This window comes from Anopheles merus, unplaced genomic scaffold, assembly GCF_017562075.2.
Source record: "Anopheles merus strain MAF unplaced genomic scaffold, AmerM5.1 LNR4000012, whole genome shotgun sequence".
In the NCBI taxonomy this organism is placed as follows: domain Eukaryota; kingdom Metazoa; phylum Arthropoda; class Insecta; order Diptera; family Culicidae; genus Anopheles; species Anopheles merus.
In genome coordinates, this window is record NW_024427592.1 from 212,501 (window position 1) to 238,119 (window position 25,619).

The following is a 25,619-nucleotide window of genomic DNA, read 5'->3' on the forward strand; positions in this document are numbered from 1 at the left end:
CCGTCGCGACAGGTTCTTTGAGGTGAACTGATTTTTCAGGCTGTAGAATGACCGGTTGGCAGCCAGCATTCTTGCGCGCAACTCAGCTTCCATGCTGTTGTCGTTGCTGACCTTTAACCCCAGATAGGTGAATTCTGGGACGACTTCGAAAGTGCGTTCACCTATCTGTACATCACGCCTACGTAGATTCTGATTATTTATTGGTAGGCCCGCTGATGTTTCCACCATCAGTTTGGTCTTTGCCTCGTTTATCTGCAATCCGAGGCTCTCTGCCGCCTGCTCGATCCCTTGGTAGGCTTCTGCTACATAGGAGAGCCGCAGACCAATGATGTCTATATCATCAGCGTACTCCAAGTTCTGGGTTGACTTATAGAAGATGGTTCCCGTAGTCTCCACCCGCGAGTCGCTGATGGTCCTCTCTAGTGCCAGGTTGAATAGGCAAGCCCGTCCCCCTGGTGCAGACCCTTGGTGGTAGCAAAAGGTCCTGAGAGTTTTCCATCCACCCTCACCTGGCAAGTGACGTTGGTCATAGTCATTCTAACTAGCCGTATCAATTTGGCCAGGATTCCAAATGAGCTCATAGCGTCATACAGTTTTACCCTAGCTATACTATCATATGCGGCTTTGAAGTCAATGAAGAGATGGTATGTGTCGTTTCTGTATTCAGCCATCTTCTCCAAGATCTGCCGCATAGTGAAGATCTGATCAGTGGTTGATTTTCCGTTTCGGAATCCTCTTTGATAGTTTGCGACTATCTATTCGGCGTGCGGGACAAGGCGATCCTGAAGGATCAGGGAGAATATTTTATAGGCGGTATTCAACACCGTAATACCCCTGTAGTTGTTGCAGTCCAACCTGTCTTCCTTCTTGTATACGGGGTAGATGATGCCGAGATTCCAATCACAAGGCATCGATTCGCTATCCTACACCTCAGTAACAATTTGATGAATCTCGTTTTCTAGTCGTGCACCTCCATTCTTGACCAGTTCGGATGCAATTCATTCGGTTCCGGATGCCTCCGGTTCCGGGATGCGTCGGTTGTTATTTTTTAGCCGACGGATAGCCTTTCGTGTTTCTTCTATGATAGGTGGCAGTAGCATGACACTATCTGCTAGTGGCGCTTCTAGCTGTTCGCTAAACTGGTCGTTGAGTAATTCATCAAAGTACTGAGCCCACCGCGAGAGGACCTCTGGCTGGTTACTGACCAGATCTCCATCCTTGTTGCGACAGCAGGTAACTTTAGGTACAACGTTGTTTCGGTGACCTGCTATCGCTTGGTAAAACTTTCGTGTCGGTGCGTACGCCTCTCTGGTTTGTTCGAGTTCCCGCATGTTTTGCTCTTCCAAAGCATGCTTCTTGGAGCGGTGAACTCGTTTCTCTTCGCGTCTGAGCCGTGAATATTCCTCTGCGCATGTCCCCGTTCTATGCCGTTTGTGCATTGCTCGGTATGCAGTATTCTTACGTTCGGTCACTTGTCTGCATTCATCGTCGAACCAGCCAGATTTGGTGTTGCCACGACGTGGTGGGAGTATATTTCTTGCACAGTTTAATATTTTTGTTTTTAGAGCGTTCCACCTCTCGCTCGTAGTTTCATATCTATTTTCTGGTAGTAGAGACTCTTCTAAACCGGCTTTTAATTCCTTTTGGACAATATTGTCCCTTAGAGTGTCCGTGTTGAGCTGAAGCTGCATGTTTTCTCCGCCCTTATTGGCGCAGGGGCGGGCGATTCTACAACGTATCACTAAGCCAACCAAGTAGTGATCGGAATCGATATTGGCTCCTCGATATGTTCTGACTTTTAACAGACTCGACTGTTGTCGGCGGCTTATTAACACGTGGTCGATCTGGTTGAAAGATTCTCCATCAGGATGCGCCCATGTAACCTTGTGGATTTTCTTGCGCGCAAATTTGGTACTTCCTACAACCAGATTGTTCGCTGCGGCGATTTGGATCAATCTACTACCATTATCGTTACTGTGCTCATGCAGACTGTGACAGCCAGTGGATTGGCGGTACACTGGTTCCCTACCGACTTTTGCGTTGAAGTCCCCCAGGATGATTATGAGGTCATGCCTGGGGCACGCATCTATAGTTCTAGCGAGGCGGCCGTAAAAAAGGTCCTTCTCCTCTTCCTCTTTCTCCTCGGTAGGGACGTGAACGTTTATGAGGCTGATTTTAAAAAATTTGCCTCGCATGCGCAAGGTGCATAGCCTATCGTTTATAGCCTTGAAATCTATGATTACGGATTTCAGCCGAGAACCTACGACGAAACCCGTTCCGAGCACGCGGTGGCGGTCGTGGCAGCTGTAATAAATGGAGCATTGCTTACCACGTCTGTTGTGCACACCGTTCCCTAGCCACCGAATCTCTTGTAGAGCTACGAGGTCCATGCTCAGTGTGGCTAGGGCGTCATCAAGTTGTTTCAAGGCTCCGGCTTTGCTAAGAGTGCGTACGTTTCATGAGCCCATTTTAATCGTTGGCCGGGGACATTGCGTTGGGTCGGTATCGTTAGGTCCGTTTCGAATTCTTCTGTAGCTTTCCGTGGTCGTAGATTCATGAGACTGGGTGACTGGCCCTGCGCTCACGTGGCTGTTTTATTTAACGTCGGGTTGCCCCCCGACGTTCAGGCACCCAGTTTCCCGGGATACCCACCCCCCTCCTGCTTTGCCATATGCCACCATCCGCCCAGGGGGTTGGATCTAGCTCGTGTACCCAAGCTAGGATATATGGAGGCACATGTTACCACTCTGCACGACGAGGACGTGTCGGAATAGGAGTTGGATGGGAGAGCATATATTATCCCTCGGAGAGCTTCGGATCCCATCCCATTCCAGAGCTATCTTGCTATGGTACCAAAAGTCACTGAACGCCAAGCTCACTTTACTAATGGGCACAGGCAGGACTTGACCGACAACGGTTGTTGTGCCAGAAAAGAAGAAGTATAAACCAGCACCATTTTTCTTTAAAAATTTTCGTAGATTTTTTTTGAGTAGGGTAAGCACTTTTTACGGCTATACAAATTCGCCTTTTACACTATCTTGTGTTCCTCTATGGATTTTGGATGCCTTAAATGTGTATAACATGCTTTTTTTTAATTTGATCGATTTTTATCATTATTCACAGAAAAAAAATTACTGCCGATTGGAAATGTACCCATTATACCACTAGTGTTCCCAGGGTGACTTTTACAGCCATATATTTTAAATCTTGTATTTTACGATACAATCCGCTTGTTGTGAAGAAATCAAAATAATTTAATGAAAAATACGTGAAAAAATAATTGTATCCAAATAAAATTGTATAAATATGTTTCGTGTATAATAAAGTTGATCCTGCAACAATAGAGTCAATGCATAGGATGATGCCTCTTTGGAATATAGTTTTCGCTCACACGTGGATCTCATTCTGAAAAACTAATTTATTATTGATCTAAACAAGTATTTTTAATTGTATTTTAAAGGCAGCATATCCGTTTTCCTACAATGCATTTGTGATTGACTACTGAATGATAGAACATGGCAATCATGGCAGAGGAAACATTTTAGATCAGCGGTCGGCAAACTTTTGAGACAAAGGGTGAAATTTAGTAAGACGTCATCCATCAATTACGTAACGCAAAAATTGCGAATTTTCAACCCCCTCCCGCCCTAGTGTAACAAACTGTTGGAACGTTGGAAACCCCCCCCCCCTCCTCTTCCAAATTACGTAACAGATGGACCCCAACCCCCTAAAATTTCTTTCTTCCTTTCTGTGGCTCAACAACCGTTGTCGGTCAAGGCCTGCCTACCACTGGTGGGCTTGGCTTTCAGAGATTTATTAATTTCCGTCCTACGTATGGCGGCACGGTCTGTTTGGGGCTTGAACCCATGACGGGCATGTTGTTAAGTAGTACGAGTTGACGACTGTATCATGAGACCGGCTTAATGAGACCGGCCCCCTAAAATAGCTTAGTTTATTGTTTTTCGACCGGCATAACCGCGAAGGTTGTGAAATCACTGTAGTAGACTATGACTACCAAACAGTGGTTTTGCCTCAGTCGAATTTTGCTTCCTAGGCATAGTAGCCTATGCCTTCTTTTGTAATAAATTTGTTCATAGTTAACCACCAAACGAGCAAGTTGGCTTTTATTTGCTCTCCGTTTAAACTCTAACAGTCACCAACAAAAATCCTCGTTTTTTTTGCTCATTTGTTATTCGAAAAAAAAATTCAAAATTAATAATACAAAAAGTACTTTAAAACTAATAGTAATGTTTATTCATTTGAGGATCTGCAATCGAGGAGCAAGAGTGTGATCAGTCAAAAAATAACAAAGTTAGACCAATATCGTTTCTTGATGACCCCATTCTTGAGTTAAAACAACAGAGTTTCTCCAAATGATCGTTTTTGTTTTCAAATACGATCAAAAATATACGAAAAAAATATAAATTAAATAAAATAAATTTATTGCAACCAAACTGTAGTGTATCTTACCTACATACAACTGCGTATGCTTACCTATATATAACTGCGTAGTGTAAAATTAAAAAAATGGACAAACATTGTTAACTGCACTTTGAATAGTAGTATTTAATGAGTCAGCATACAAAATTTGATACCTCTATCAGGTAAACTCTAACCATGATGAGCACAAAAGTGAAACAACTTCGTTTAGAAGCGTGAGCAATCAAAGAATGGCACCCCGTAGCGTCTAAAATGGACTCCCTGCGGAAGTGTGTGGACGTCGTGTAAAAGCCCTTTTACATAACAGGAATAATTGCGGAATTAATATATCGTTGACCAGATTTTACAGCAAAATTCGTTTCGCAAATGTAATAACACGCTCATAATTACGGAAGGAAATGTTATGTAAAATATAGCTTTGTGTTTAAAAAGAAAAAAAAAACCTAAGGCGCTGTTTTACGAAGACATTTTCAGATCTGCTTTGTGTGTTTCTTTCTAAAAAACATCGTTTCACACCTTGAAAGAGGAATTCTCCTTCTTGACAGAATCTGCCGTGGTCATGACCAATACATTTTTCCTGGCGAGGTAAAAGCTGTCAAATGCCGTTTGACGTACCAATTCCATTCCAAATTCCCCAATGTGATGGGGGCCTTGGGCCTGTTTCGGCATTTACTACATCTTGGCTCTATTCAGCAACAATCAAAGTAGCTCAGGTAAATTTTTGAGGTTCCAAAAGAATCTGAAATGAAGACAGAGGGACTACAGTGGCTACATTGCTGCATTAGCTTGACCAGAAGATTGGTGCTACAGTGAAATAGTACCTGGCAAACATGAATAAACAGATCAGGAAGTAAAAATCGCGTGCATTGGCTTCGCGGTAAACGATGACGCCAATGCGACCATTTCAGGCGAATTCAGAAGAATTTAGATATGACAATTCTTTAAAGCAATAGTGTAAACATCGCTATTAACATTAAGTTAAAAATGAATTATAATTTAATTATTTAGTAGTAAGCGTAATGGTAACGCGTCACCCTTAATACGCCTAGCGTAAGGTAGAGGGCGCTTCCAGGAAATTTACCTACGTGTAAAAAGTACTTTGCCGGTCTTGTGGTACAGTCGTCAACTTAACAACACGCCCGTCATGGGTTCAAGCCCCGAATAGACTGTGCCCCCATACGTAGGACTGACTATCTTGCTATGGGAACAATAAGTCACTGAAAGCCAAGCTCACTTCACTAGCGGGTACAGGCAGGCCTTGACCAACAGCGGTTGTTTGTGTCAAAGAAGAAGAAAAAGTACTTCATCGTAATTCTATTACGCAGCGTAAAACTGCTGTAGATTGGTATCGTGCAACTCAAATCCGCGTGCGGCAGCTCGAATTCCCGAATTTCTACAGTATATAAGCGAGTGTTTTATTCTGAATGAAGTTAGTCAAGTGCCAGAGTTCAAAGCAACAACATCGTGTTTTCATCATTTTCAAAACTTCCTCTTCATCATTATCAGTAATTGAGTTGTGGGATAGCGAATCGGTACCTTGAGATAGGAATCTCGGCATCATCCACCCCACATACAAGAATGGAGGTTGAACTGCAACAACTACATGGGCATTACAGTATTGAATACCGCGTATAAAATATTCTCCCTGATCGTTCAGGATCGCCTTGTCTCGCACGTCGAAGGTATAATCGGAAACTATCAAAGAGGATTCCGAAACGGCAAATCAACCACTGATCAGATCTTTACCATGCGGCAGATCTTGGAAAAGATGGCTGAATACAGAAACGACACATACCATCTCTTCATTGACTTCAAAGCCGCATATGATAGCATAGCCATGGTAAAACTGTACGATGCTATGAGCTCATTTGGAATCCCGGCCAAACTGATAAGGCTAGTTAGAATGACTATGACCAACGTCACATGCCAGGTGAGGGTGGATGGAAAACTCTCAGGACCTTTTGCTACCACCAAGAGTCTGCGCCAGGGGGACGGGCTTGCCTGTCTCCTATTCAACCTGGCACTAGAGAGGGCCATCCGCGACTCGAGGGTGGAGACTACGGGAACCATCTTCTATAAGTCAATCTAGATCCTGCCATACGCTGATGATATAGACATCATTGGTCTGCGGCTCTCGTATGTAGCAGAAGCCTACCAAGGGATCGAGCAGGAGGCAGAGAGCCTCGGAATTCAGATAAACGAGGCAATGACGAAACTGATGGTGGTACTATCAGCGGCCCTACTAATAAATAATCAGAATCTACGTAGGCGTGACGTGCAGATGATAGGTGAACGCACTTTTGAAGTCGTCCCGATTTCACCTATGTCGGTTCAAGGGTCAGTTCCGACAATAGTATGGATGAGTTGCGAGCTAGGACGCTGGCTGGCAACCGGCCATTTTTATTCTTCTTCTATTTGCCGTAACGTCTTACGAGAACATGCCGGCCTGTACAGGCTTTCGAGACTAAATTCATAACCACGCAGCCGAATAGTCAATCCTTGCTACGGGGGGCCGGTCCATTCTAGGCTTGAACCCATTATGGGCATGTTATTGAGTCGTTGGAGTAGACGACTGTACCATGGGGCCGCCTTATTACCGGTCATTATACGGCCTGAAAAATCGTGATGAAACCCTTCTGGCCGCGTTCGAGAGGATGATGTTCAGAAGAATTTTTAGCCCCGTATGTGTGGAAGGACAAGGCGTGGTAGGCTCAAATTGAAGTGGCAAGATGGCGTGGAGGCCATTAAGGCCGGGATAACGGACTGGTAGACGAAGGCAACAGCCCATAAAACCCATTAACACAGTGAAAGTATGAGTTGCACAAAATACTATTTCACATCTCCGTTTATTGTTTTCAAATTTTAAAAAACAGTTTCACATGATTTATTAAACCAAATTTATGATCGTACTAACGACACTTTGAAATTTCAAACGTGTTTTTATAACTTTTTTTAGGTTTCAAATGTTTTGTAAGAGAATTCATACAAGATTAATTTTTATGACTATAATTTTTTTTCCTGTAATGATTGTTTTAATAATGAATATCAAAGTATGTAAAAAGTTTTTCAAATATTGGGTAGGATCGTGCATTGAAGTAGTCAAAACAAAACGACGGTTAACCGCAGGACTCCACACAGCATAACACGGAGCGCAACATAACAACTGACAGCTGCCAAATGCTTCAGAAAACCATGTCTCAGAGGCGTATGTGAGTACTGGTAATATAAAGGTTGTTGTTTCGGTTGTAACACTGGTCTTTAAACGTCACTTGGCATATCATAAAATACTGACTGTCAGCTGTGGCCTCGTGGTGTTTATGTCAACATTCTCTACCCCGTGAACGCATCTGCTTGCACGAGTCTGCCGTTCACTACTTTTGTTTCCGGTCTTATCACTGCTGAGCTTTTTTGGTGGTGTTGCTCCTGATCTACTTCAACATCTATTACTGCTAGTTTATGTTGTAACGCAGTAAATGTGGACTATTCTCTTCTAGTGATGAAAGCGAACTAAACCTTTATTGAACATTTATATGACTACTATCATGAAAGAATCAATCATGCATGCTTGGATTCCTTCACTCCTCCTCAAGCTGCAACGATTGAAGTCCCAACTTCTTACGGCAAGTTTCCAACTTCACTTTTGACAATGGCTTTGTCAACGCGTCAGCAATCATACGTTCGGAAGGGCAATATTGAACCTGTATAAAGTTGTTATTCACCAGGTCCCGGATTAAATTGTACCGGGTGTCGATGTGCTTAGTCCTTCTACATCCCCCTTCGGCTCGCAACATCGCCAGGCAGCTCTGGTTATCTTCACGTATAACGATTGGTCCAGAGGTCTTCTCATCTACATCTTTCATAAGTTTTTGCAACCAGAGCAGCTCTCGACAGGCCTCCGCTATAGCGACATATTCCGCTTCGGTCGACGAAAGGGTCACGCACTGCTGCTTCCGAGCTGACCACGAAATCGGTCCACCTAAATGAAAAATGAATCCCGAGTTCGATTTTCGATCTTGATGGTCGCCCGCCCAGTCGGCATCAACGTATGCTTCAAGCTGCCCATCTTCAACGAGTTTCAATTTCAGATCTGCTGTTGAATTCAGATATCGCAATGTTCTCTTGGCTTCCGTCCAATCAGCTTGGCAAGGATTGCTCACCTTGCGCCCCAGGATGGATGCACTGATGGCAACGCCCGCGTGTTGACCGCAACGTACAGCAAAGCACCCACCAAGCTTTGGAAATCGTCTTTTCGAGGCATTGGGTTCTCCTCCTTTTGCTGTATTTTCGGGTAATCGGGGTTCATTGGGATACGGGATGGTCTTGCATCTTCTTATCCGAATCTTTTAGCAATCCTACGAATGTACGAGGCTTGATCTAACAAATATTGCCCATTCTGTCCTCGTTCGATTCGAATACCCAGATAATTCCTTACATCGCCCAGGATGGTTATCTTAAAATGTCGTTTCAAAGTAGTTCCGATGTTTTCATACTCTCTGTCTTCAGAGCAAGCAACAAGCATGTCATCCACATACAACAGTATGAATGACCATCGATCACGCTTGTTTTTCACAAACAGACAAGGATCTGCTTCTGAAGAATGGAACCCCAAACTCCGAAGCACTTCGGTTATAGTTTGGTTCCATACTCTTCCTGCTTGCTTCAAACCATATAGACTCTTTTTCAGCAGACACACGTCATTTTTTTAACCAATTTCAAATCCAGTCGGTTGTTTCATATAGATCGTCTCTGCCAGGTCTCCATACAAGTATGCCGACTTAACGTCCACATGTTTCACAATCAACTTTCTTCTAGCAGCGATTGATAACAACGTGCGAAAAGCGGTCTGCTTCGCCTCGGGGGCAAAAACTTCGTCATAGTCCGCACCATACACTTGGCTGAACCTTTTGCAACAAGTCTTGCCTTGTATTGGATTATTTTGCCGTCGCCGTCCATCTTTCTTTTAAAACCCCACTTACTGCCCACAGCTTTGCGATCTTTGGGCAAAGAAGCGATATCCCATGTGGCATTTTCGAGCAAGGACTTGATCTCCTCCTCCATTGCACGCTTCCACAAGTCTCGATCTGGGCAACTCATGGCTTCTTCAAATGTACGGGGCTCGCAGTACTCCTGGGTGATTAAAATTCTTTCATTTGAGGATATTCTTACCATTCCAGTTGTTTCTCGGAAACGTTGAGGTGGTACACCCTTTGTGCTACGGGATGATCGTCGAGCTGCCCTTTCGAGAGTGTGTCCATCATCACCGTCATCTTCGTTCGTAGTATCGCACATACTGGAATCCGTATCCGTTAGCTCCTCCTCAACTAGAGTTTCATCGGTGCTGTCTTCTTCTTCAGATTCTAGACGATCACCGACATCGTCATCGAAATCGGAATCGTCATCGAAAGGCAAATCATCGTCGAATTCGTACTCAACAATTTGAGGATTCGTCTTTTTCGAACGATTAATCGCGTCATGTTCGAAATCTTCCATTTCGATAAACTTCGCATCACGGCTAAGGATTATCTTATTGGTGGTAGGATCTACAAAACGAAACGCCTTATGATTGTCAGCATATCCTACAAACATAAGCTTCTTCCCCTTTGGATCGAGTTTCATGCAATAGCTGAGCAACCAAAGATGTACAGGTTACTGTAGTCCGGTTGCTTCCCATACCATAATTCAAATGGCGTCTTCTCGATAGACCTCGATGACGAAATGTTTTGTGCATTGATTGCTTCGACCCAAAAACGATACCCTAGTTTCGCATTAATCAACATGGAGCTAGCCATTTCTACCAACGTCCGATTTTTTCGTTCAGCAACTCCATTTTGTTGCGGGGAGTAACCTGCTGTAAACTGCGGAACGATTCCTTTGGCCCGAAAGAATTGACCCAAACGTTTGCTTTTGTACTCACCGCCTTGGTCTGAGCGGATGACAATTGGATTCCTTCCAAAACGATTATGGACCACAGTGACATACTCTTCGATCACTTCAGCTGCTTCAGATTTTCGTTTCAAAAAATACACCGTTGTATAGCGACTAAAATCATCAATCATTGTTAAGAAGTAGCGTGATCCACCTGACGTCACTGTATTCATGGGACTACAGATGTCCGTGTGTACCAGGTCCAAAACTCTCGTTGATTGTCGTTCCGTAATCGGCGGGAAGGGTTTTCGAGCAATCTTCCCTTCAACACAACACTCACAGGTCTGGAAAATGTCGCATTTCTAGATAGAAATTCCCTTCGCCAAGCCTTCACGTGCAACTCGCTGAATTGCGTTAGGGTCCCGGTGCCCTAGCTTGCGATGCCATGAATGAATGCAGTCTTTCGTGTGATGAACAACGTTGATGCTTCGATCCATACTACTTTTCAACTAATACAGTCCATCTTTTTCTTTAGCAACCGTTGCTAGGAAACCTTCGCATTCCACTACACAGCCTCGGGTTTCATCAAACGTTACCTTCGCTCCTTTGTTGACGAGTTTTCCAACAGAAATCAAATTCGATTCTAATTCCGGGACATAATACACGTCGTTCAGAGTAATCTTCCGTCGATCTCCATTTTCGTCAGAGTAGTACAAATGACCGGAACCAACACCCTTGACAACCGTCTCATTGCCATCGGCTAGAGTGATGCTCACACCTGTGCTTTGTTTGAACTCATCGAAGAATGCTCGATCGCAACATATATGTGAGGTGGCTCCAGAGTCAATTATCCAAGACTTTGGTTGCTCTCGTTTTTTGGATACCACGCCTACTGTAAACGAAAATTCAGAAAATATTGCTACTTTACCCTTAGGCTTGGGCTTGAAAGACTCTCTTTGTCCAACGGAAGAAGAACAATTTCCATTTTTCCTCGAATAATCACGCATCGTACTAGATGTAGACGTATTATTCGATCCCATCGGACAATCACGTTTCATATGCCCGGGTTTTCGACATCGATGACACGTAATCTTCTTCTCAGGACCAACGCGTAAGATGGATTCGCTTTGATGGGATTTCTCCATCCTGCGCTTCATCTAACAGCTTACTTTTCACCAATTCCATGGTCAGGTCGTCGTCCGAACGAGTTTCCAACGTCGTTGTGAGATGATCGTAGGATTCTGGCATACTTTTCAGAACCATGGCCACTTTCAAGCTCGAATCCAGTTCCTGGCCCGCGTTCATCAGACTTGAGAAAAGTTCATCCATTCGAAACAAATGCGCCTCCATGTCACCGCTTTCGTCGTACTCCGCCTTGCAGAGTTTCTTCAGGAGCGATACCTTAGTAGACATCGTCGTTTTTTGATGATGTTTCTGGAGTACATCCCACGTACCTTTGGCCGTCTTGCAGTCACGGATCAAAGGGTGCTGGCAGTCATCCACAAGAAGAGCGATCGTAGTCCGGGCTTTAGCGTCACCTTCCTTCCAGGATTCGGTCAATGGTTCAGGGGCGGCCGTTGACACGAACTTCCACAGGTTTTCCTGGCCTAGCAACATTTCGACTTTGAATCGCCATGTTTCATATCCACCGCTACGCAGCTTCTCGATACAAAACTTAACACAGTAAATGTGGACTATTCTCTTCTAGTGATGAAAGAGAACTAAACCTTTATTGAACATTTATATGACTACTATGATGAAAGAATCAATCATGCATGCTTGGATTCCTTCAGTTTAACGGTGGAACACCTTAGCATTTTACCTGTTTACCTACCTAAGCTTGTCGAACGATACCATATTTCCCTGGGAACGTTTCTTCCACTATCGCACGTAACCATTCCTTCCTCGGACCTTCAGTTATGAAACATAGATCCCCTATTTGAAGCTGCTTACAGGGTTCTAGCCACTTGGTTCGACGGTTTAGTGTTGGTATGTATTCTTTCACCCAACGATTCCACATAGCCTCGGAGAGGATCATTCGCTGGTAGCTACTTCTAAAGGCACTTGCTAGATCGGGTATTGTACGCAGATTTTCTTTGGTTCCAGCCGAGCTACCGATTGTTGTGCAGATGTGTGACCCTCCTGAGCAGCCTCATTCACTCCCTCTTCGCGATGGGTTCCGCGGGAGTTTTCGTGTGGGACCTCAGGGAAAGGACCGCTTGTTGTTACCCCTTCGTGGGAGTCGTCGCAGGAACATTCCTTCAATTAACGCGGGATTTGATGGATTTCCAGCATCTTCTTTGTAGCACTCTCGTTGTTTAGGCCGTAGAAGGCCCAGCTTTAGGGCGCTTTTCACAGCGATGGGTTCGTTGGGCTGTCCGAACCGTGTCTCTAGTGGCCGTATCAGGTTCACATCGCTGAGTCCGATTAGCAGGGTGGGTCTAGTCGTCTGCAGCGATGTTGTCGGAAGATTCTGTAGATGAGTAAAAGTACTTATCAGTGTGTCGTAATTAAATTTATTAGACGGGAGACTTAGCGGCCGCCCACACCATAAACAAGCTATGTTGTAGCGCAGCCCTCCCCCCTTCGCTGATATCTCGAAGCTCACGCGAGGAGACGCTTCTTCTTTCCGGGTTTCGTCGGACGTCCAACAAAGCTCCAATGGATCTGCCTCTCCGTCGAGCCCCAATTGTAGGGCCAGGTCCGCTTCCACAAGGGTAACCGATGATCCCTCGTTCAGGAAAGCTACAGCATATACGGCTCTTCCATTGTTGTAGACAGTCACGGGAACGATGCGAAAGATCGCCGATTGTTTCGAGATGTGATGGGCTTGGTAGTGCACCTCTCGATATGTGTTTTGGTCACGGTGCAGCAAGGTATGATGTCATTCGCTGCATCCTGGAACACGACACAGGAATCGCGATCGACACGGTTTGGACCCGTTTGTTGAGGCATGTCGTGCAGATTTGTAGTTTCGCCACGCTTTCGCATCGCTCGTTTAAACACCTCGCAGTGTTTGACAACGTGTCCATGTATGGCGCAAAATAGACACTTGACGTGGCTGGCCTCTTTTTCATGTGCGATTTCGTAGCGCATCAAATAATCAAAATAATTAAAACTGATTGCAATGTGGTTAATTACAATCAAAACAATGTATTAATTAATTTCTTAAAAATATTCAATATATTTTTAGGCTTGGGGCATTACTCACATTTCAATTGTCGATTGCGGACATATTTCCTTATCGAATCCGATAAGACAATCTTTGTATCGGTTCGAAGATACATTAAATGGAGGGAAACCAAAGGCTTCAACAGTTGCTGAAAGATTATTAGAAATTAATCCATCCGCGGTAAACAATTCTCTTTTATATTTCTGACTTTCAATGTTTTTAAGTGAAACTTTAACATTAACAATATCTATTTTTTGTAGAAAATTACCGGAATAAATTTGAAAATTCCCATGCCCGGACATCCCGTTGGACAAGGAAACGAAGTAAATGAGACAAGAGAGATATTGACCAAGCTTATAAATCTCATACAACAACATGATGTTATTTACTTACTGACGGATTCGCGTGAAAGTCGTTGGTTACCAACAATGCTTGGTCGGTTTTATAACAAGGTGAATCATTTAACTCTCACCTCTAAACCGCGTATGAGAGGGACCGCTCTTATATATATATATATATATATATATATCCATATATATATATATATATATATATATATATATATATATATATATATATATATATATATATATATATATATATATCCATATATTTTGTTGTTGTTTTGTTCCTTTTTTGTATGACACAGATTGTTATGAATGCAGCTCTCGGATTCGATTCTTACCTTGTTATGCGACATGGATTTCAAAGAAACAACATCATGGAAGCAGAAGGCGATACTAATCTCTCATCGACAGTTATTGGAGGATTTCATAAGATCAACTGCTGTGATTTAGGATGTTACTTTTGCAATGACATTGTTGCTCCTGGGAATGTATGTGTTTTTGTATAGGTTATTCCCGATTTTGTGATGGGTGCAAGCTTTTTATGATTTTCCTTTTATTATCAGTCGATGAAGGACCGTACATTAGATCAACAGTGCACTGTTACGAGACCAGGTGTATCGAGTATGGCTTCAGCATTAGCAGTAGAATTGATGATATCGATCATTCAACATGGGTATGTAAACAGAGATTTATTTAAGTCTAATCGATGTGTTTTAAGAATGGCTTCAGTATAAGCACAATAATTCATGATATCGCTCATTCAACATCGGGATATCGAATATTGTTTATTTTAAATTTATTAAATATTGTTTATAGTTTAGTGGCTTCGAGGATCGTTTTATACTATTTGCGCTTGGACTGTTCTGTACAAACGGTGAATCAGGCTATTTTGCATAATTTGCGGATTATTATTTACCTTTAATGTTTGTGTATGTTATCATTGTTTTTAGTAGGAATGGCTTCGGCCGTATTACTTAACGCTGCATAGTTATGTGAAGCTGAAACTAAAATATTCTAAAAGTCAATGAAAGTCAAGTCCATCATTGGTTTAGGCAGGCCTTCACCGACAATGGCTGTTATGCCAAAGAAGAAGAATAATGTGTGCGATAGAAGATTTGTGTATACTAGTTAATTTGGTCAATTTATAGGATTCTTCGTCTTCTTTGGCATAACAGACAGCCATTGTCGGTGAAGGCCTGCTTCTTCCCAATAGTGAAAGTGAGCTTTTATTTCAGTGACTTATTGTTACCATAACAGGATAGTCAGTCCTACAGTACCCCTACCCATACCAGGACACGATGTATTCGGGGCTTGATCCCATGACGGTTACAGGATTAAACAATGTAATTTTACAGATATTTTATAGCTTTAGAATGCACACAAAGGTCTTTTTAAGACAACGCAAATCGTTAGTGCCTCTTACGCTTTGTTTATATTAGCTTTTTTGAACCAATTAAACCCTTCAAATTCCATTCCCGCTAGTGATAGGAAACTCATCCATCGAACCCATCATACCGTCAACTCCATTCAATTTTGACCGGAGTTCGATGGGTTTGCTGAAGACTTTTTCTGAGAGTGAAGATAGTCATGTGTAATTGTGTAAGATAGAGCAATTGGTTCAGACCCCATACCGATCTAGTACTGTTGTCAAATCCATATCCTCTTTCAATTTTTAAATAACCCGCAATCAATCTGACACTAATTTCAGGTCTTAAAGTTGGTCAATAACTTACATAGGCCATCTCGAACCCATACCTGCCATGAATCTTATCCTGATCCCCTTTTCCATCCATGGTTTTCTGAGCATGGTTACAAGGATCATTTCAAGTACATTGCATCAAATTCAAGAAATAGAGAAAGAAGGCGAATTTCACCCAGCAACGAATATAAAAAGGGAGAGTTCAATCTAGAGCGTATGGTGTATATCAGAGAGTTGGTGAGAATAATATTCACATAACACGAGTGAAAACAGGTTATTTGACGTTTAACGTAAAAGTCGCTTTCGCATATCGCTCAGTATCTTTTCTTGAAAATCGCGCTGTTTATCTCACTATTTTTCGGTTTCTGTATAATCGCAGTATTTTAGAACACCGTTCGTATATCGTGCAATAGTGCGTTTATCTCTGTGACCCAAAAACTCGCGCATATTTCGCATTTCGGATCGCGTCTGAGTTCACGCGTCCTGACCGCCATCGCTCTTGTTGCTGCACTATGGAAATTGCGGAGGCATCTATCAGCTGCTGCCTGTGCGACTCTCCATTTCATCAGCGCTGCCCTTCGGTTCCCGCTGATCTGTTCCTGCGCATTTCGGAATATAAACAATTACACTGGTGCTGTATTGGCTGCAACAACGTCTTCATGAATCCGTGCACCAAGTTCGTAAAAGACGCAGCCATGCAATCTGGATTCCAGGCGGCAATAACGACAGTAGCCGAAAGCATCTAGACCGTTATGGAGCCATTGACTAACGAAATTAAAACTGGGTTTGCACGGATGAGCCAACTTGACCTAAAAACTCCACGTAGCAGTCACCCTCCCGCAAAAATTCGTCGCATAAATCCATCCAAACGTTTGTTTTCCGATGTCATTAAGGACAATCACGCATTGTTTACATTCGGTGCTACGAGCAATCAAAGAAATAGCCAAAACAACAATACGAAGCGAATTGACGATGTTCAACGCAAAACTCATGCACCACCTGTGATAACTGGCACAAAAAAGGATATAGCAGCTTTTCCTATCAAAATAGTTCCCGCTCATTCCGCGGTGCAAAAATGCGCGTTGTATATTTCCCGGCTCTCTCCCGATACAACCAGTGACCAAATTGTACAAATGGTCAAACAAGCTTTATCCATTGACGATGCTACAGCATACTGTCTTATTCGCCAGGGTACAAATACGGCTACACTCTCATTCCTGTCGTTTAAAGTGTTAGTGCCTTTTTCACTACGTGACAAGGCTCTTTCCCCTGACACCTGGCCTCTTGGCCTATCAGTACGTGAATTCATTGACTACCGAACTCAACAGCCTAGTGCAAATTTTCGTATACAACCGCCAATGGGTCTCTCCACCCCTACAACTTTGCCTACGGTGCTAAACATTCGGTCACCGCCACTGCTGGATCACACAATTTTATCGGCACACACTCCACGCACATCACCAACACCACAAACCCACTAATATTCACCGGTATTCAGTCCACGCACATCGCGCACACTTACAATCACACAAATCATCCTGACACGACTCAAGAAACGAAGAACACCGGCGATGAAACAACTTTAGTAAATAATAATTGCACTTACCAGACGATTGTTTTTCCTACAACAAACAATATTTTTTCTACTGAGGCAGTGCTTGACGAAAGGCGCACGCAACTTAATGATCGTGAAACCAAAACAAACCATCGCCAAAGAACGGATACTACACAAACACAATCGCACGGCTATCATGTCAATCCTACAGGGGTCGCCTGCCGTAATAATACTGACGAACTATTGTTCCTGTACCAAAACGTTAGAGGATTGAAATCTAAATGCAATCAAGTATTTGACTATGTTTCTACAACCCACTATGACGTTATTATCCTGACTGAAACATGGTTGGATTCAGCGATTTATTCCTCGGAATTGTTCCCGGATAATTATACAGTGTATAGAACAGACCGCAGCAGCAAAAATAGTAAAAAATCAATCGGTGGCGGGGTTCTTATTGCCGTTGCTTCACATCTACGTACAATACTTTGTCCTACACAGGATACCGTTGAGCAACTCTGGGTAAGAGTTTATGGTAATAAACGTACTTTTATCACGGGCGTAGTGTACATTCCTCCAGATTTAGTAAACAACTCTACTACCATGCAAACTATCTGCTCCACCATAGATAATATTGCTTGTGCAACCACCGATACGTTTCTCCTATTCGGGGACTTTAACTTCCCCAATCTTTCCTGGAACACCGATGATTCTAATGTTCCTGCACTTCGAATCAATTATGAGAACTCACGTATTACGGATAACTGTCGCTCTTTGCTTGACTGCATCTACAGTAATGGACTTTCTCAGATCAACTTTATACCTAATGCATCGAATAACATTCTCGATCTCATAATTGTCTCTGACGAGATCCTACATTATTGTGCCCCACCGGTGGTGTCACCTTTCCCTATGGTTGCCGTTGATGTTCATCATCCTCCTGTTGAACTACACTTAACTGGTGCTGGCAATACAGCTCGTTCCTGGCGTTCTACCTCACCAAACCGTGAGTCCGGCACACGTAACTACAGGCGAACTAACTTTATCCGTCTAGCTGAATTGCTTCAATCTACTGACTGGTCTTTCCTGGAAGGTAATCCGGATGTTAACTCAGCATTGGAACTATTTAACACAACACTACTGGCGCTTATATCTGATTGCTGTCCTCTAATGCCACCGCGTCGCAGTCCACCATGGTCTGATGCACGTTTACGCCGTCTAAAGCAAAACAAAGCGTCATGCTTTCGCTTTTACAGTACAAATGGTACACAACACTCCAAATTAAGGTTCATTGCTGCCCAGAATGTATATAGAAGCTATAACAGACAACTTCATACTCGTTATCTCATTCGAGTGAAATTCTCGCTCATCAGACACCCAACACGATTCTGGAGGTATGTTGAATCAAAACGCGGTAACAGCTCGCTCCCCGATGTTCTCACATATAACAACGTCTCCACAAGCAGTAAGGAAGGCATGTGCAACTTATTTGCTGATCGTTTCAAGGACTGCTTTATTACGGATGATGCAAGCTTATCATTAGAAGCAGCTTTAAATAATGTGCCCCGTGATGTTGTTGACATTGACGTACGCGATATTATTATCTCGGTAGATACTGTACTACGTGCTCTGCAGCAGGTCAAAACCTCATACAACCCTGGACCCGATGGTATTCCTACGGCAATCCTTGCCAAATGCCGCGAATTTTTAGCAGAGCCTCTGTCTCAAATCTACCAACTCTCTTTTGCACAAAGTACTGTACCCACGGCCTGGAAATCCTCTGTGATGTTTCCGGTGTACAAAAAAGGGGATAAAAACTCTGCTGAGAACTACCGCGGTATAACCACCTTGCCTTCTTGTGCCAAGGTGTTTGAGATCGTCATACAAAACTCGCTAATGTATCACTGTCGTTCTTATATTTCTACACGCCAGCATGGTTTCTTTCCTCGACGCAGTGTTACCACAAACCTGGTGGAATTCGTCTCCAACTGCCATGCAGCCTTTACTTCCGGAGCTCAGATGGATGCAGTATACACTGATCTTAAGGCTGCGTTTGATCGTGTGAACCATCGCTTGCTGTTGGCTAAGCTCGCCCGGATCGGTCTCTCTACTCCGCTGGTGAATTGGTTCCATCCCAAAATATAAAAAAAGCTTGAAGCTTACGAGGACCCCTGAAAGTCATTCATTAGCAAAATGACCACATAGTTTACCAACCATATTCAAAATGGTGTTTAAATTTTAAAAAAAGTGACTAGTCAGCTTTGGTACATCATGTGCGTTTTAAGCATCTTAAGGTTAGAATACCAGTTCTGATGGTGGTGCTAAGCGTTTTTAGGATTTTATAAATATCGACATGGTTGCATCAGAATGTCCAAAGAATTTTGTTATGTTTTTGAAAAACGTTATGCAGCAAGTTGGTAAATGAGTTGGATATTTTTCAATATTTTGAGTAATAAACTATAAAAAAAATATTAATTATAATAAATTATGGTTTGTAAACACTAAATAGTGAACTCGAAAGGAATCGACTTCATGTAAGGGTATGAAAAAAATAGTTATACTGTCAGCTTTACGTGAGCGTCTATCGATTTTTTTGATCGATAAATGGTGCTGAGGCCGATAGAGATAATGTTTCGTCATAGTTCATAGTTCTTAGTGAGGCAGATAGTCATTTAACATTTCGATTTATAAAGATTCGCAAGAATATACATAGATAGAACACATTGTTTACTCACAAAACCCGTTAATTGTATGTGTCAAAAGTCAAACGTATTTAACGTAATTCGTCAAAAATACTTGCGAAAATTTGGTAGTCAACTCTACGGTTAATCTGGCGTCCTAAATTACCCCTATCACACCTTATCTTCTTCTTCTTCTTCTTTGGCACCTGTCGGTCAAGGCCTGCCTGTACCCACTAGTGAAGTGAGCTTGGATTTCAGTGACTTATTGATACCATCGCAGGATAGTCAGTCCTGCGTATGGGGGCACGGTCTATTCGGGGCTTGAACCCATGACGGGCATGTTGTTACGTCGTACGAGTTGACGATTGTACCACGAGACCGGCCCAAACCTCACACCTTATTACATGGGGGAAAATAATGTTATTCCATTTTGGAATCTAACCTTTAAACAGGGTTTGACCGACAGATATTTTCCAGTAGATCTCGTAGTAGATTCCGAGTAGATATTTTCCATCAAAGTTGATAGGCGTCATTCATCAATTATGTAATGCTGATAGGGTGTGGAGAATTTTTTTGTTACGTAACGTAAAATAAAATGTTTGTTTTTTTTTTCGAATAACAAATGAGTAATAAACGAGGATGTTTCTTCGTGACTGAAAGAGCTTTGCGGTTATGACAGCCTAAAAAAGATCTCGATCTCTTTTTTGTCTACGCTGCCGAATAGTCCGTCATTTGGTCCGTCGAATTTGGTTACCACAGACGGACGGACAGAAAAACTTAACACAGGATCGTCGCAGCAACGTTGCATTTCGTTACTGCGACGGCCATAGTGTGCGTGCCACACGATTGTATAGACAGTCATTTGATGATAGTAGCATGCGATTCGCAAGTGACGACACGCGATTTGTAGCAAATGACACAAGAATCAGCTGTAAACAGGTGTAAATTGGAGATGGAGTTGTTGCAGTCAGTCGTTGTTTCGTCAAAGTTACAAAATAAAAATACATAAATACATGAATGCAAATACATCGAAAATACAGGCGAAACTCTTGCAAACATTACCGATTTTGTTCGTAATTTATAGGATATGCGTAACATATTAAAATTCACATGCAATGTGAAATAGAATAATCAATTTGAGGATGAAACAACATCTAAAACCAAAGAAAAAAATTCTGGAAAGATAGACTTATTTATGGAGGACCAGGAAAATGGCAGGATGAAAAACTCTTCTAGTGATGGTGATGCAAGTACATTGCAAACTGTGCTGAGGATCCGATTATCAGAAGCCTTTTGAATTTGATTGCTGCATAGTACAGCTTTTCTTTGTTTAACACTTTGAACGCCGGCCTGACGTTACAGTTTTTCGAATCAGCACGTAGCGCATGGCTAGAGAGCGATGAGAACGACAATTTGTCGTGCGATTGTTATCACTCTTTTGTTTCCTTGCAATAAGCGGCGTAGCACATGTCGTCCTCGTCCTCTCTTTTCTACCTCGTTCGTTCTCAACAGACTTACTGAGCGTCAGATACAAAGTTGAGCGGAGAACAAAACCGTCATGCGATTTCATATGTCGCGGCGCTTAAAATGTATTTTCTTGCTTTAGAGAAAGACACATTGTAATTTTCTCTAAATTTTTTCCTGTTCCTAGAGATAAAATAGGCAGGATTTGTCAAAAGAATTGTGGTTACCTTTGCAATTCTCATATTTCAGTAGAGCAGTGCATACGCCATGGGCAGGAATACCACAATTGTGGCAATCCTGTGAGGTTTTGCATCTCAGCCTGGTATGACCATAATGAGCCCAATTAAGGCAAAGCATGGGTTTGGGATAATATGTACGGAGAATCACTTGGTGTGGGCCAAGGCGGATAACAGAGGGGACGCGGGTTGCAGCAATACGGAGGAGGAAAGAATTGGTAGATATTATTTCGTTATTGATTTTGCGAGTAAAACGGGGCAATTGAGTAACTTTTTGATCTTTCAAATTGTCAAGAACTTCATCATCCGTCATGTTTTTAAGATCAGAAAAGTAAATCACGCATTGGACAGTATTAAGGGGGGTAGTGCGGGGTGTGATGTTGATAGGTGTTCCGTTAAAAAGTTTGGTTAGAGTTTGTATTTTTTTGTAATGAGTCAAATATCTGGTTTTCAAAAGGTATTTGGTTCCGTTATTGATAAAGTAACAGGATTGATAAGGTAACATATTGTCGGCCCTCTCAGCACTGGCACTTGAAAAACGTCACTGTCACATTATTTTTCACAATGTCCACTGCACCACAATACCACTTGACTTTTGAACAAAAATGTCTTATGAGGGTCCACCAGACCAATGTCTTTAAACACTCACTTCTTAGAAACATCCATTATCTGCACTCACAAAACAGGCTACATCCTTGGGCCACAACACTTTACGTAGCGCACAACGTAAAGTGCGTTAGGATTGTTCTTGAAATTTTTTAATTTTTACATAAACGTCTCGCTTTGAAAACAACGAACACATCGAAAACAAACAAATTGAAATCAAATCCCAATCGCAATGGAATCTTTTTTCTAGGGAATAAAATTTTCAAATCTTTCGAATCCTGAATCTCATAACACTAGTAGGGGAAACGTTGCTTCTAAAACTTCCTCTCTCTACCACGTTGTGTGTATCGAAAGGCGTTGAGTCTTGTTCACTTCCGGAGCGAACGTTTTGGGCGTGAACGGTGACTATATCGTAATTCTTATAAATTAGTACAAATCATACTCTATTTGCATTTTTTCTTCAATGACGAATTTAACCTTCTATTTTTTAGGGATGCGCCAGCATACTATCGGACACCAAAATCTGATCCATATGCTCAACAACAAGAGCCTGAAGGATTGCTTGGAATAATTCCGCATTCAATACGTGGCAACATTTCTACGCTACAATCAATGGTTACAGCTACGGTACGTTATGCGAACTGTGTGGCATGTTCATCTTTAGTTCTCGAGCGCTATGCCACCAGTGGGCAGAATTTTATTATAAACATTTTAAATGGATCAGAATCGCTCGAAGCAATAGCGGGATTACACAAATTAATTTCTAGTATCGATGAAGTCAATAATATGAAGGTAAATTAAAATATAGCATTAAAATTAAAATAATTCATTGAAATGTTTCATAAAAATACATTATATATGTTTTAGGATACGCTTGACTTTGGTAGCGACTTTTCTGATGATTCCTAGTGTTTTTTTCCGAATAAATGTATCCAACACTGTTTGTAACAAAATGGAAAATTTTAAATTGAGGTTTATCCGAATACAAATGAGTCTTCTATATAATTGTCCCATCGTAATAATAAATGTCATAGCTCTCTCTCTTGATGGCTTGCTCACGGTAGAGCACGTATCGTGACGTGGCCCGGTCATCAATGATTCTCCAGAATTTTCAGGTCCTGGCTGAAGCCTCCCATCCATGTAGACACCCGATCTCCGACAAGTCTCGCTTCACCTGATCCAACCATCGAGCTTGCTGAGATTTCCTGCGTCTCATGCCGAACTTAGGATCGCTGTTCAACACCTTCTTAGTAGGGCATGGAGCATTGAACAGGACTCAAACATTAAATATAACGCAGACGCAATTTCTCCATGAAGGCAGAAACGATGACGATGGCACAGTAGATCGATTTGACGCTTTGGATCAGTAGACTTGCTACAGGTGCGCGTTATTAAGCTGGGTAGCTGATTTTCCTACGCAACAGCGCTTTCATGGGCTTATTAGACGATGGAACGTACTGTCATCCTCATTTGGTATTTTTCTGTCAAACTTTGCCTTTCTTGCCAAAAATCCTGCCAACACGAACGGCAGGATTTTTGGCAAGAAAGGCAAAGTTTGACAGAAAAATACCAAATGAGGATGACAGTACGTTCCATAAGGCATAAGATTTATTCTGTCAGTTCTTAAATTTTTCGTTAAATTTATTGATTTCCTGAGCTTTATCAGAAGCTATCAAGCATTTTTTATCCTTCACGTAGATGTTATCAAACACCATCAATAATTCAAATGCTTAAATCGGCGTTGACATAAAAATTCCTCGAGAGAGCTAATAGGAAATGAGAATGTCGAATTCCGATTTCCAGACCAGTACTTATATTGGACATTACGTTACATTGGAGAAGCGTTACATGCCATATAATATTCCCAAGCAAAATTTTTATTGTACTTTTGTCATCTATGCGAACAACTGTTTTAGACTGTTTGAACAAAAAAAAAAAAGATAATTTAAGCTAGTTGTTACGTTATAAGCACCAAAAAGTTTTATTTTTGTACATCATTATACTGTGGTTCACGAGCAACAGCCATGGAAATGTAAAAACCCTTCAAATGGAAACTAAATTCAATTAGCATTATTAATAAGCAGGAAATAAAACATATGAGGAGATGAAAGCTATTCTGCCCAACGAAGGTTCAGCAGCACAAGAAAATACATCCTTTATTTATTTAAATGAGATAGTTTAGATTTGGTTCATAGCGGTCACATGAGGCCTTTTTGAAGTGTCGATCTGAAAATTGTACTAGAGAATCTAACCCAACGAATGATTGAGATGCACATTTGCTTCAGAGCATTCAGGACTCCCTTTTCGGGGATCCACGCGGCCGCTTAGGACAGTGCAAATTGAATGTGCTGTCAGCAGCTATTTCGATTATTTGGATGAATTGGTAAGTTTAATTAAAACAAAACATAAATTAGAGATTGTCTACAAATCCTGTATAAGTGACTCCGGAATTGATTCCATCTTATTACAAAATCGCACGTCTTACGCAGCGCTCTAGCAGCAATCGAACGAATGGGATTTGACATGTTTGTTTTGAAAACCAACTAATCGAACATGTCCAATTCCATACATTTTTCATGTTCGATGTCGTGTTTGGTTGCTGCAAGAGCGCCGGGTTACACGTTGCAATCATTCCTAGTACACTATTGGCATGGTTAATGGTACGCTCAATATGATGATTGAATGACAGCTTTGCATCAAGGTGAACCCCAAGATCACAAATGACATTAACACGATTTAATACAACAGAGTTTAGTGAATAATTATGAGACAACACATTTAAGCTCCGAGAGAAAGATATACAAGCACATTTATCGATACACAGGGAGAGAAAGTTAGCAGAACACCAAAAGCAGAATGAGTCTAACAGACATTGAAGAGAGACACATGAATTAGAGTCAGTGATAGGACAAAATATTTTTAAATCATCTGCAAACATAAGGAAGGAATCGGATGGAAGAACAGAGCACACATCATTGACAAATAAAATAAAAAGTAAAGGACTCAAGACACTACCCTGGGGTACACCCGACGAACAATGAAACTCATAAGAAAAACCGTCATTCAATTTAACACAGCAAAAACGATTCGATAGAAATGATTGTAGCCATTCAAGAAAGAAAGGAGAGAAGCCAAGTTTCTTGAATTTTTGCAATGAGCAGAGAATGGGGGATTTAATCGAACGCAGCTTTGAAATCGGTATACACAGCATCAACCTGCATGCCAGAGTCCAGATTTAAGAGTGCTGAGGAAACAAATTCCATAAGATTAGTAGTGGTGGAGCGGCCAGCCATAAAGCCATGTTGATTTGGAATAATCCACGATTTCACCATTTCCATTAGAGGTAAACGAATAACAGATTCAAAAACTTTGCTGAACGCCGATAAAATAGATATGCCACGATAATTAGAGACGCAACCACGATCACCCTTTTTAAAAACTGGCCTTATACATGCTTGTTTCCAAATATTCGGAAAAGTAGCCGTGGACAAAGAAAGATTAAAAAGGAAAGAAACAGGAAGGGCTAGTGCTTCACGACAATGAACGAGTAAAGC

The 25,619-nt window shown here is 42.0% G+C and overlaps 1 protein-coding gene across 6 annotated transcripts in view; it reads left to right on the top strand.

The window, feature by feature from the left end:
* The window catches only part of LOC121600934 (ubiquitin-like modifier-activating enzyme atg7), a 38,045-nt gene extending 14,530 nt beyond the window's left edge, over positions 1-23,515 (top strand). For 2 of the 6 annotated variants that reach the window (XM_041929706.1, XM_041929709.1), the window contains exons 6-11: positions 13,499-13,657; positions 13,738-13,929; positions 14,127-14,312; positions 14,388-14,497; positions 22,557-22,857; positions 22,933-23,514. In XM_041929706.1, coding sequence (XP_041785640.1) covers positions 13,499-13,657; positions 13,738-13,929; positions 14,127-14,312; positions 14,388-14,497; positions 22,557-22,857; positions 22,933-22,974 — 990 coding nt within the window. In that variant the 3' untranslated portion in view covers positions 22,975-23,514. Of the gene's footprint in view, positions 1-13,498; positions 13,658-13,737; positions 13,930-14,126; positions 14,313-14,387; positions 14,498-15,532; positions 15,794-19,010; positions 19,318-22,556; positions 22,858-22,932 lie in introns of those variants that run through there. The other 4 variants (XM_041929707.1, XM_041929708.1, XM_041929710.1 and 1 more) reach the window with 4 other exon arrangements.
* The last annotated feature ends 2,104 nt before the right edge of the window (positions 23,516-25,619 follow it).